The 13987-nt window shown below is 40.6% G+C and overlaps 1 protein-coding gene across 4 annotated transcripts in view; it reads right to left on the bottom strand.

Moving 5' to 3' along the window:
• The window catches only part of ASAH2 (N-acylsphingosine amidohydrolase 2), a 92094-nt gene that overhangs the window by 27680 nt on the left and 50427 nt on the right, over nucleotides 1-13987 (bottom strand). For 3 of the 4 annotated variants that reach the window (XM_021696191.1, XM_021696189.1, XM_021696188.1), the window contains exons 9-11: nucleotides 9469-9589; nucleotides 7736-7861; nucleotides 3679-3765 (exon numbers count right to left, since the gene is read on the bottom strand). In XM_021696191.1, coding sequence (XP_021551866.1) covers nucleotides 3679-3765; nucleotides 7736-7861; nucleotides 9469-9589 — 334 coding nt within the window. The remainder of the gene's footprint in view (nucleotides 1-3678; nucleotides 3766-7735; nucleotides 7862-9468; nucleotides 9590-13987) is intronic. The other variant, XM_021696190.1, reaches the window with a different exon arrangement.

Here is a 13987-nt window from a genome sequence, read left to right on the forward strand (position 1 = left end):
GGGATGGGGTGGCTGGGTGATAGACACTGGGGAGGGTATGTGCTATGGTGAGCACTGTGAATTGTGCAAGACTGTGGAATCACAGACCTGTACCCCTGAAACAAATAATACATTATATGTTAAAAAAAATAATAATAAAGAAGAAGATAGCAGGAGGGGAAGAATGAAGGGGGGGGAATCAGAGGGGGAGACGAACCATGAGAGACGATGGACTCTGAGAAACAAACTGAGGGTTCTAGAGGGGAGGGGGTGGGGGGATGGGTTAGCCTGGTGATGGGTATTAAAGAGGGCACGTTCTGCATGGAGCACTGGGTGTTATGCACAAACAATGAATCATGGAACACTACATCTAAAACTAATGATGTAATGTATGGGGATTAACATAACAATAAAAAATTTTTTTTTAAATCCATTAAGGGGGGTCGGGGGATGGGTTAGCCCGGTGATGGGTATTAAAGAGGGCACGTACTGCATGGAGCACTGGGTGTTATACGCAAACAATGAATCATGGAACACTACATCAAAAACTAATGATGTAATGTATGGGGATTAACATAATAAAAGAAAAAAAAAGAAGCAAAAGAGCTAAAATGAAGAGTACCACTGTGCCCAGTAAGTACCAATTTGGAAAAGCATGTGCCCGCCAAGTTTTGTTTTGCTGGCTGCTTAGAAAGAGCCACTACCCACGTGACACTCTCTGCCATCCCCAGTGGCTTCCAGACGCGGGGAGGCCCTGAGACCTTGACCTGTGTCTGCTCCCCCCACAAACAGGACATTCTAGTGATAGAGGCTATGGCACAAAAAGCCTCCCTCAAGAAAATTTAAGATGAGGAGGAGGCAGGCCCAATGATTGTTTTTGCCAGAATGAGAGCATAACCTCGGGGGTTCTCCCTCAGAAGTCGCAAGTCCTCTGACAGGGCTGGCACCAAAGGGTGGCTGGAAAGACTCCCCACTCCCCCCATCCACCTTTTGAGGTTCTTTTTTATCCCCTGTAGGGTGAACTGATGCTTTTTCTATCTCGTGGCAAATGTGAGTCAGCTTGTTTGGAAACATTGGCTTGTATTGATCTGTACCACACATGGTGGGCCAATCCTACCTCAGCGCACGCCCCTTTGCCTACACCTGATGGTCCCCCCAACCCCGATTTGACAGCCACATGGGGGTTCTCAGGGTGAGCTCTCAGTAACACCAGCTGCCTCCCCGATAAGGAGCGAGTCAAAGAGAATCCAGAATGTGGGACAAATCCCTCTGACTCTCAAGCCCAGAACAGTAACAAAATTTCTGACACCAAACCGTGTCACGGGTGCACACCCTAAATAGAATCTGTTAATCTAGGGCGCCTGGGTGGCTCAGTTGGTTAAGCGACTGCCTTCAGCTCAGGTCATGATCCTGGAGTCCCGGGATCGAGTCCCGCATCGGGCTCCCTGCTCGGCAGGGAGTCTGCTTCTCCCTCTGACCCTCCTCCCTCTCATGCTCTCTGTCTCTCATTCTCTCTGTCTCAAATAAATAAATAAAATCTTTAAAAAAAAAAAAAAATAAGAATCTGTTAATCTAGAACCATCCACTGATAATACCACAGTAATTAAAAAGAAACTGCTGCAGGTAGGCTGGCTGGTGTCTAATGTTTTTAAAGGTGCTTTTGTTCTTCCTTAATTGCTCCTGAAACATTTCAGAACCCATGGAGCAAAATATTTACTGAGACACATGCACGGACTCACACACTTGCAACAAAGGTATGAGTTAGCCACACAAAGGAAGAGATCGAACTATGGAAGAGATCTCAGCTTGAGGTCATCCTTGGTCTTTTCGATCAGAAATCTGTCTCCAGAGGATGGAAACAAAACATGGGCAAAATGGAAGATACAATTTCGCAGAGGGAGAAGCATAGAGCAACTCATAATCATCTTACTACAGACCCGATTTGCTCCTCCTCAAAAAATGTCTCAAGAAGAGAAGAAAAGAAAATATAAGATGGACAACTGGGATATATTTATTTATTTATTTATTTATTTATTTTTAAGATTTTATTTATTTATTTGAGAGAGAGAGAATGAGAGACAGAGAGCATGAGAGGGAGGAGGGTCAGAGGGAGAAGCAGACTCCCTGCTGAGCAGGGAGCCCTATGTGGGACTCGATCCCGGGACTCCGGGATCATGACCTGAGTGGAAGGCAGTCGCTTAACCAACTGAGCCACCCAGGTGCCCCAACAACTGGGATATATTTAAGACTAGGAACTAATTTGAATTCAAATTGCAGGCGTGGGGAGCTGTGTTGCTCAGTCTGGCCTTGTCACTGAAGACGTTAAGAACAGTCAGGCATGGGGCGCCTGGGTGGCTCAGTCAGTTAAGCCGCTGCCTTCGGCTTAGGTCATGATCCCAGGGTCCTGGGATCGAGTCCAGCATCAGGCTCCTTGCTCAGGGGGGAGCCTGCTTCTCCCCCTGCTTGTACTCTCTGACAAATAAATAAATAAAAGCTTTACAAAAAAAAGAACAGTCAGGCAACTGGGCAGCAAAGGCCGAGAGAATCTGGATCAGTCTGATCATGCCTGACGCCATGTTAGCTGAAATCCTTACACTATTTATCACCGCAGTCTGAAGCAAGCACTCAGGCTGAAATAGAATGTTTCCCTGTTTCCTTGGTTTTACAAGGACTTCATATAGCCATCAGGGAAATTCAAATTAAAACCACATTGAGATACCACCTTACACCAGTTGGAATGGCAAAAATGGACAGGGCAAGACACAACACATGTTGGAGAGGTTGTGGAGAAAGGGGAACCCTCTTCCACTGTTGGTGGGAATGCAAGTTGGTACAGCCACTTTGGAAAATAGTGTGGAGGTTCCTCAAAAATTTAAAAATAGAGCTACCCTATGACCCAGCAATTGCACTACTGGGTATTTACCCCAAAGACACAGATGTAGTGAAAAGAAGGGCCATATCCACCCCAATGTTCACAGCAGCAATGTCCGCAATAGCGAAACTGTGGAAAGAGCCAAGATGCCCTTCAACAGATGAATGGATAAAGAAGATGTGGTCCATATACACAATGGAATATTACTCAGCCATCAGAAAGGATGAATACCCATCTTTTACAGCAACATGGATGGGACTGGAGGAGATTATGCTAAGTGAAATGAGTCAAGGAGAGAAAGTCAATTATCATATGGTTTCACTTATTTGTGGAACATAAGGAATAGCACGGAGGACATTAGGAGAGGAAGGAAAGAATGAAGGGGGGGGAAATTGGAGGGGGAGATGAACCATGAGAGACTATGGCCTCTGAGAAACAAACTGAGGGTTCTAGAGGGGAGGGGGTTGGGGAGATGGGTTAGCCCGGTGATGGGTATTAAAGAGGTCACGTTCTGCATGGACCACTGGGTGTTATACGCAAACAGTGAATCATGGATTACTACATCAAAAACTAATGATGTACTGTATGGTGACAACAACCTAATAAAATTAAATTAAATTAAAAAAAAAAAGGTCAGACGAGCAGTCAGAGAGAGGTTCCTGTGTCCTTTGGGAAGCAGCCTTCCTAGCAGGCCAGTGCCAGCAGACTCCAGGGCCAGCACGAGCCCTTTCTGCCTCTTACCATTACTGACTTCATCATGAACACTGTTGGTGGATTTTAAAGAACAAGATTAAATGAAGTTGAAAGAAGTGGGGCCCGTGGCTGACCTTCGCTCTCTGATATATGATCCGTCCTATAATCTGCGTGCTGTTGAGCATATCCTCTCCTGGTCCCATAGCAATGCACATGCTAGACTGCAACACAGGGAGACAAGACGGACTCTCGGTGAAATAAGCAATGGTTTTAAGGAATGCAAAATTACAAGGGAAGCTAAGCAAACATAGTTTTAAACCCACATTCTAGCATTTCTTGTCAGTCTCTCAATCTACAGATTATGAAAAGCAAAATCATTCATGGCATTGGAGCAGCAAAGATCTTCAGAAATCACATATCACAGTGCCTTATTTTTACAGATAAGGACACTGAGGCTCAGGTGGGTTGGACGATTTGTCGGAGATTATATAGGTAGCTAATATGTGAGCTAAGACCTAAAGCCAAGTTCCCCATTGGTTGCACATCTTCCTACCTGTCTGTTCTTGCCTATGGCTCATGATTGCCTTCAATTGAAACTCAGTTAAAATTATATTGGAACAACTAGATGATCCTCTGGGAAAGATCAGTACATAAATCTGGCTCTTTACTTCACTTCTTATACGAGGAAATTTTGAGATTGACCAGATACTTAAATATTATAATTGAAAATTAAAAAGTATTAAAAGAAAATATGGATGAATACTTTCTTAATACCTTTTGATTCAACCATACTGAGTTGGGTTTTCTCTTATTTGCAGTCAAAAGCATCCTATATGTGTATCAAAATTATCACATTGCACACCTTAAAATTATACAATGTTGTATATCAATTACATCTCAATAGAGCTGGGAGGAAAAAAAGCAAAAAAAAAAAAAAAAGATCCTAATGGATATACAATGGAATATGGATGAAATAGGTAATTTACAAAAATGAAGTATAAATGGCCATTCAACATTAAAATATATTCAGTCTCATGAATAATTAAGTATAAATTTAAACTACAAAGAACTCTTTGCGTGTTGTGTTGGCAAAGACTGAAAGACTGATAAACTGGGTGTCAGTGAGAGTTTGGGGAAACTTTCACTCATGCTCTGTTAGGGGGAACGGGACTGACAGACACCTCATGGTGGCTATGCTTTCCCTTTGACAGCAAATTCACTTCTAAGAACTTGCCCTAGGGGCGCCCTGGTGGCTCATTCAGTTAAACATCCGGCTCTTGGTTTCAGCTCAGGTCTTGACCTCAAGGTCGTGGGATCGAGCCTCACATCAGGCTCCGCACTTAGCGGGGAGTCTGCTTGAGAGTCTCTCTCTCCCTCTGCCCCTTCCAAATAAATAAATAAATCTTAAAAAAAAAAAGAATTTGTCCTAAGGTGAAACTCATACACGCATGAAAATATGTACAACATAGCGACCAGAGCATGTTTATATGATGGAAGGAAAAACAGAAGAGAGAGGATGTGAAGGAAGAGAAGAGGGAGGGAAAGAAAGCTCTCATCAGTAGGGGATTGGTGAACTCATTTAGGGAACTTAACATTGAAAACTATGGCATTAGTTTAAGTGTTGTTTTCAAGTATACTCACTGAAAACAAGAAAGCAGGTTCCAGAACAGCATTACGGTAGGACCTCATTTAAATACAACTGTACATGCAGACAGGTGGCTGGACACAGACCATTAAATTTTTAACAGGTTCATTGTGGGGTTAGGGGCTGCTCCTTTACATGTTTTGTTTTCTGAACTTTTCAGTATTGTTTGAGTTTTTAACAAGCATATATCTTTTTTTACATCAAAGCTAGTTTCTAAAGTTCAAAAAAATCTGTTTGAAGAAGCAACATTAAAGCAAAAGACATGGCAATATTTGCCCATTTCCCTCTTTTGGTTTCTTAAGTGAATCACGATTTTCTTCAGAAAGGCATCTCTTCTTTAACAGTCAGTGATTCTATTCCCAGTTCCAGGTCAGTCTAAGATGATGACAGCCATCCCCTGGGCATTGCCAAAGACTGGGAAGAAACCCCAGCTTATGCCAATCAGCACATACCATTTCCCCAGGAACTGCTTTGGTCCAGGAATGGGTTTATACCTCCATTGACCCATTTGGGCTGAAAAGAACTTTTATTTCATGGTTAGAAGAGAGGTTTTCTCTGTCTCCTACCGTATATGGGGTGGGGGTAGGGGGGAGAATGATACCCCTTCCTCAGTACTGACTGCCCTCTTGCAAACATGAGGGAAGCCAATCTAACAGATGGAGCGGGACAGAGAGAAAAAGAATTCTGTTGTGGGAGAGGGTATGATTTTCTTGTAATTTTTTATGATTACAAAGTATGCTCATGGTAAAAAAAAATGCAAAAGTATATAAATAGAATAAAAACAATAAATAAGATAAACGGAATAAACACCCCCTATAATAATGCCAAACAGAGAAAACCAGGGTTAACAATTCAGTGTGTTTCACTTTGTCTTTTTACTATGACACATTTATTTTCAAAACTGCAATCATCATGAATATGCAATATTAAAGCCAATTTTCTTTTTTTTTTTTTAAAGATTTTATTTATTTATTTGACAGAGACACAGCAAGAGAGGGAACACAAACGGGGAGTGGGAGAGGGAGAAGCAGACTCCCTGCCAAGCAGGGAGCCCGATGCGGGACTCGATCCAGGGACTCCAGGATCATGACCTGAGCCGAAGGCAGTCGCTTAACCAACTGAGCCACCCAGGCGCCCTAAAGCCAATTTTCTTAATCAACATCGTGTACTATGAGCTTTTTCCCACATTAAGTATTCCAACACAACACACTGAGTTGATGCATAATATTCTATTGCAAATAGGTCTCATAATTTATTTAAGCATTTCATCTCTGAATTTTGGAATTTAACAAGTAATCTTTAAATCTAATGATTAGATCAATTATTGACTTAATTGTTGAATTGTTGATTAATTATTGAATTAATTAATATTGTGTGGAAATTTTACAAATGAAGGGTAATAAAGGAAGACTTTCCATATAAAAATGGTAATATATAACAGAAAAATAGAATTGTTAAAACCATACTACTCATTGGGTGGCATTGACTGGAATAGAAGTAATAGCCCAGAAATGATGTTTAATAAAAGTAATATCACAGGTGACATGTTCTAAATACAAAAAGAATAAGAGCCCAGAAACTAGCATCTGTTGCTCAAGTCAAAGCTGAAAAAAAACCTAAATGAACTTGGCAGAGAAGCAGTTAAATAAACAATGGTACAGCCGTTCTTATTGTCTTTAAAACCTACCACACAGACCTATATATAGTCATAAAAAGATTTTAAAGACCTATGAGGTGGAAAACTCGAATCCCAGACCAATAAAAAAAAATCAATAAATAAGTTACAAAATTTTGTTCATGAGCACTTAAGTAAGTATGTAGAAAGAGGTGTGACAGTCGTAACTCATGGTGAGGCAGGGAGGAAGGGAGTGAATAGGACTCACTTATTACAGCTGTCTGTGTTTTCCATGTTGTGTGAGTTTTTACAGCAAGATTTTTTGCTTGTGATTTTATTTTATTTTAATTTCATTTTTTTAAAGATTTTATTTATTTATTTATTTGAGAACAAGCAGGGGGAGTGGCAGAGGGAGAAGGAGAAGCAGGATCCCCACTGAGCAGGGAGCCTGACGCGGGACTCGAACCCAGGACCCTGGGATCATGACCTGAGCCGAAGGCAGATGCTTAACTGACTGAGCCACTCAAGCGCCTGTTTGTGATTTTAAAGAAAAGAAAAAAAAAAAAGTTGATCTTATATTTTTTTAAAAATCCTATAGACTTTCCCATCAGTGAGAAACATCTCAGGCAGGCAGTTTCTGGTACTAACTCGTGACGTCAGAAATGCCAAGGTGAAGTGTTTCAGGCTGTCCAAATTTGGGGAAGGGTATTGCATCTCTGACATTGACTAACTTCACTTAGCGGTCAATCCAATGGGAAACCAGAATTTTACCCAATCAGAATTTAGTGGGTGCTTCTGAGAAGAGGAAAAGCTAGCAGTCAGTAGGCCTGTGTATACTTGAGAAAAACATAATTATAAGTTAATGGTGGATATTTAAACATAAAATGCACATGAGATGCAAAAACAAAGATTTCATGTCATGATTACCTACCCCACCGATAGGACAAGAGCTATTGGCATTATCACAAGACTCTCCTGTGTTGACACAGTGTGGGCCAAGAATATTGGGGGACACATCTCCCAGGTTTGATGAAGCAAAGGCTGCTACATATGGTCCCTGTCAAAAGAAACATCCAAGTGTCTTTTATTCTTTCTTATTTCCCATAATGACTTCCATTAAAAATGCAAACATTTAATCCACTCTGGTTAATAATTCAAAATCATTTGCAGACAATTAAAAGGAGGAGGTATAACATTCTGAGAAAATTTCTGAAAAAAAATTCACATTGCAGTCCGCATATATATTACTACCCATGATATCCCAATGATCAATAAAGCCATCTCAAGTAGGAGAGTTTCAAACCTGTGCCACAAACAGAAACTTTTTGACAAGAAACACAGTATACAACAACAACAACAACAACAACAAATCATAAAATGCTGACTCATCAAGCTATTCTCTGGTATTGTATTTGGAGCTCAGAGATTTTCCTTGAAAAATAAATCTACTGGCTGAAAAAAAATATAGTGAATCCAGATTTTCCTGTGGCAAAACTGAGCCTAAATATAGTGTCCACCATCTAGATCTGCCTCCGTGTAGCTTTTCTCTTATCCCTTCAACCTGAAGTAACAACACAGAACGTTTTCTGAGTGGTGCAAGACTTTAACCTCAACCCAGCTAGCTGGTCTACCATTCCACCTTCAATGTCTTCCGTTTTCTTAGGGAAAGAGATAACGGAGATCATGTGTCTCTTTGCATACCAAAAAGATAACTTATCTCAATGGGCCTAGCAGCCAGTGATCATAAATGGGAACTTCCTTTCTTTCCCTAAAACTCAATCTAAAATGAAAAAAAAAAAAAGTGTTTTGTCAACAAGGAGCTAAAAGATCAGATCAAATGTTCAGGGGACCAATAACTTTTATATCATTATACACCTTTTAGATACTTATTCTAGTCAAGGGCCTGGGGCTCTCATCCTCTTCTATTCTTCTGCATTTGGGAGTTGGACACTAGGGTCAAACAGAGCAGGGTCCCCCCTCACCACTTAGCTGTCTGTAGTCAGTAATTTACACAGAGTTTTCTGAAGTACACAGACTGAGGTCCAGCCCCCATCTCGAATTCCAGCCCTCATTGCGTTTCAAAGTTAAAAAACAAGTCTGGTGCATTAGGGCTGTCTCTGACTTTGGCCTTAGTGAAGGAAAGGAAGACAAACTCCTTGAAAGGAAATTCACCATTAACAGGGAAATCCAGACCAGTGAAAAAGACGCATCACCTTATCCTCAGTCGGGTTAACACTTACAGCTCTGAAAACAAAAGTAAACATCAACACAGCTTATCATATTTCCAAGTTGGTCAAAAACCATTCCATATTGCCAAAATCTTGAACTTGTCCTTCCTTATCCAACCAATTGTAACTGTATGAAGCCATCCATATAAGTAGTATTTGACACAGTTAGCCATTTTTAATTTTTCTTTCCCCATCAGGGAGGATGGAGAATTCTTTTTATCCAAGCATGTGAGTATGTGATGACACCTGACGCTGAGAATTTGAATCAGCTATTCTTCTTTTTTTTTTTTTATGTTCAGTTGGCCACTGTATAGTACATAATTAGTTCTTGATATAGTGTTCAATGATTCATTAGTTGAATCAGCTCTTCTGAGCACTGCATGAATGGTGATACTCAGCACATTAAGATGATGCTTTCAACGACACAAATTCTCACCTGTCCAGGTAGATAGCCTTTGTTCTTCTCTTGCTCAAAAAGGTAAGAGGCATAGCCCATGTTGTCGCTATTGACGAGATGATTGCTGTTGTTCATGCTGACTGGGTGGATGGCAAACCAGCTGTAGGAGAACAAGGAGCCCTTGCTTTGTGAAGAGAACCAGACAATGGGGCCAAAAACAATGACTGGTAGCTTAAGTTTTCCCCAGCAGGAAAGGAAATTCTTTTTAATGAGAGGCATTCCACATTTAGATTCTTTCATTGTTGATGAGCTTAAATGATTAGTAATATACTCCAAAAGTCTAATCATTTACTTAAATTAAAAATATAAAACTCTATTTTTATTTTTTATTTTTTTTTTTTTTTAAAGATTTTATTTATTTATTTGAGAGAGAGAGAATGAGAGACAGAGAGCACGAGAGGGAGGAGGGTCAGAGGGAGAAGCAGACTCCCTGCCAAGCAGGGAGCCCGATGCGGGACTTGATCCCGGGACTCCAGGATCATGACCTGAGCTGAAGGCAGTCGTTTAACCAACTGAGCCACCCAGGCGCCCTAAAACTCTATTTTTATAACTATCTCATCATCATCATCATCATCATCATCAAAAGCTTTTAACAAGAGCCAAGACTGGTCAGTGACCAGACAATATAGCTAACGCATTGTGTAGGCAGAGACTTTGTCCTCTAAGACAGGTGCACATAATAATTATTAAAATCAATCCTATCTAATTCAGCAGATATTTACTGAGAGTCTGCTGTGTGCTGAGCACTGAATAAACTGCAGTTTATGCTCAGAATCTTACAGAAGACAAAGATGCAAACAAATGGCTTTAATACAGTGTGGCAAATGTTGTAAAGAAAGAGGCATCAAGTATTTGGGGATCACAGATGACTAGCAATTAATTCGTAAGGGCATTCCAGGGAAAAGGCACAAGAGAGTAAATGCAGAGAGGTGTGAAAGAGGCTATTATACATAATTTGATGTATCCTTGTGCATAGTAATACCTTGTTTAAGTGTAGAGCTACACAGTTTATGAACTAATTTCACATCTGTTACCTTACTTGAACTTCACAACAACCCTGAGAGCTAGGCAGTTATTCCTTCCACTTCAAGGTGTCTCAGAGAGGCAAAATGGCAGCCCATGGGTCATCGAGGACCAAGACTAAAGCTCGGGTCCCTTGACACCTTGTCCAGTGGCCTTTGTAGGCTCAAACCTTCAAAAGGTGAAAAAGAGACTTACAGAATGGAGGGCTATGAAGCAAATTCACTAGAATGAATGCTCAAGAAAAGAGAGACGCCAATCTCTAAAGTTTCAGGCCAATTTAAGATTTGTAAAAAAAAAAAAAATCCTTTGTGGATTTAGGTCCTTGCTGAAAGCTTTTTAAGTATTTCAGTTTACATTCCTACCTAAGTAATAGAGTGCACAAAACTGAGCATTTACTTAATGACTAGGGATGTTTCTAAACTTCAAGGCCGTCATTCCGGATTCAGTCCTCATTGCCCAACAAATGTATATGTAGGTCAGAGATCGCCAGCACAACACCCATGGGAGCTGGGCGGGCAACATAGGTGGGTTAAGCTGGTTGGTGGAATGGGGACTGGCGTGAACTGTGGATACCTGGAGGCACCTGCATGGTTTAAAGACCACAGCCTCTACTATGCTGCTTATGAGCGTCTAACCAGTCCTGCCAGATCTTCCATAAATCCATGTTTTTGTGAAATGTTTATCAATTTAAAAACTCTTAAAGAAGTAAAGGGCATGAGAGGAAGGGGTGGGGGGCTGAACAAAATGGGTGAAGGAGAGTGGAAGATACAGGCTTCCAGTTATGGAATGAATGAGTCATGGATATGAGAGGCACAGCATAGGGAATAGAGTCAATGATATTGTAATACTGTTGATGGTGACAGAGGGTAGAAACTCTTGTGGTGAGGGCGCCTGGGTGGCTCAGATGGTTGAGCGTCTGCCTTCGGCTCAGGTCATGATCCCGGGGTCCTGGGATCGAGTCCCGCACCGGGCTCCCTGCTAGGCGGGGAGCCTGCTTCTCCCTCTGCCTCTGCCTCTCTCTCTCTCTCTCTGTGACTCTCATGAATAAATAAATAAAAACATTTAAAAAAAAAAAAAGAAACTCGTGGTGAGCACAGGATAACCTACAGAAATGTTGCATCACTTCGTTCTACACCAAAAGTTAATGTAACCTTGTGTGTCAACTATGCTCAAATAAAAAATTTAAATTGGAAAAAAAAAAAGTAAATAGCATGGGATAAAAGGAGGGGAATTGTTACCAATTGAGAGCCTTCAAACAAATAGCCAACACATGTAGTCTGTGGACTGTTTGGATTCTGATTCCAGTAAAAGGAATGTAAAAAGACTTTATTGGTACAAACAGGGAAAACAGAATATAGACTGGGTTTTAGACCGTATTAAGAAATTATTTTTAATTTTGTTCATTAAGATCAGGGATTATAGTTATACTGTATTTACCTTTTTACCTGATAGAGATACACACTGAAATATTTATGAGTGAAATGATTTGATATCTGGTATTTGCTTTTAAAAGTCTAGCAAAACAAACCAAAAGAAGAGGAGGAATTAAACAGAGTGGCAGAGGATTGCTCATTACTGAAGCTGGATAAGAGTTGCATGGAGATTCATTAGGCTAATCACTCTAAATTGGCATATATTTGAAAATTTCCATAATAGGTTTTTTGCATGTTGACATCCATTTCAAATTTTTCCTTTAAACAGTGTTAGGCCAAATCACCAGTCTATATGCAAAATTCAATACCCAAGGTATATATTTGCCACCACATAAAGGGACAGAAATTTAGGCTAAAGGTAATTCTAAGGTCATCCCCTAGAAGTTACTTGCAGTTTCTATATTTTTTAAAAAATCCTTGCACTAGTTTCTTTTTTGTGTCTGTGGTTTATCTCTTTCTCCTAAAACTCAAGTGCCAGAGAAAAATTCTAGTCAATTAGCATTTTCCAGGTAGTTGGGAGTCTGTGTTTTTGCAGTTTTACTCCATCTAGTTTGGAAGGAAAAGGGGGTGGAGGCCATGACAGTTTCCTGGCTCCTGGACCAAAATACTTGCGTGTGATAGAATTGCACTGAGATCAGCAAGACTCCACAGGACTGCAATCTCTCTGGTGCAATCAAAGGAAACCCGTAGAACAATTTATCAACACTGACTATCATTTAGCACTGATTAGGTGAAGGATTTTATGCACAGGATCTCACTTCATTCTAACAAGAATGCTTTGAGTCAGATGCTATCATTGTCCTTATTTTACAGCTAAGGAAATGACCTCTTTGAGTGATGCAGTAATCTGACCAAGTCACACCATCGTAAGTCAAGAAGCAGGTCCATGAATATCCGGTTTGTCAGACCACAGAGCCCAAGTTCTTATCTGCCGTGGGGATACTGGCTCTGTCCCTTCCTTTCATTCACTGGCTTATTCAGTACACATTTTGTTAACTTTGATTCTGTGCCAGGCACTGGAGACATGGAGATGAACAAGGCATCATCCTGCCCTTGAGGAATGCTTCATAGCGGAGTTGACATCGGAGCTGGGTCTTAAAAGATGACTAGGAACTTGGCAAGGGGATCACTGGAGAAAACTCATTGGTAGCAAAGGTATGGAGATGGAAAGGGATATAGTGGGTTTGGAGGATGGATAGTCAATCTGGCCACAGCAGAATGGATAAGGGCAGGGAGATACGGCAATTGTTCTATTCATTCAATCAGCATGAGTTTACTAGTAGCCAGGCATGCAGTTGGATTGTGCTAAACCCCAAGGAACATAGAGAAGAACCATCAAGGAACAACAATATCTGAAGAGAAAGAAAATGCTAAGAAATTTGGTCTGCTAATTAGACTTCAGACTTGAATTCTTACTAATTTCATGTATTTATTTTCATTTATTTTAGGCTTTAGAAAATTAATAGAATTTTTTTCTCTACAAAACTAAAAAAATGAGTATTCGAAAAAGTTATTTGAATTTCAGAATAAGAAGATGTTGTACATTTCCTCTTCTGGCCTTTGAAATATATGCTATTAAAATATCTGGCTTGTCACAACAACCAAAGTACTATGGCAATAGACGAATATTTATAAAGATACGCAGAAAAGTGGTCATCTTAGTTTAAGAAAGCTGCACTCACTATTTTATCTGGTCAAAAAAAAAACATTCTTCAAAGCAGAGTTCAAAAGAGAAAGAAAGGTTGAGGTAGTTTCAAAAGAAGTTAGAATATGGACATAAAAGGATAAATATGCCCCTATTAGTAAACACTTCTAAAGGGGCACCGGGGTGGCTCAGTAGGTTAAGCATCTGCCTTCAGCTCAGGTCATGATCCCAGGGTCCTGGGATGGAGCCCCACATTGGGTTCCCTGCTCTGCGGGAGGCCTGCTTCTCCCTCTCCCTCTGCCCCTCCCCCCTGCTTGTGCTCTCTTTCTCTCTCTCTCTCTCTTTCACTTACTAACTCTCTCAAATAAATAAATAAAATCTTTAATAAAAAAAAATA

The sequence above is a fragment of the Neomonachus schauinslandi genome, chromosome 6 (assembly GCF_002201575.2).
Source record: "Neomonachus schauinslandi chromosome 6, ASM220157v2, whole genome shotgun sequence".
Taxonomy (NCBI): Eukaryota; Metazoa; Chordata; class Mammalia; order Carnivora; family Phocidae; genus Neomonachus; species Neomonachus schauinslandi.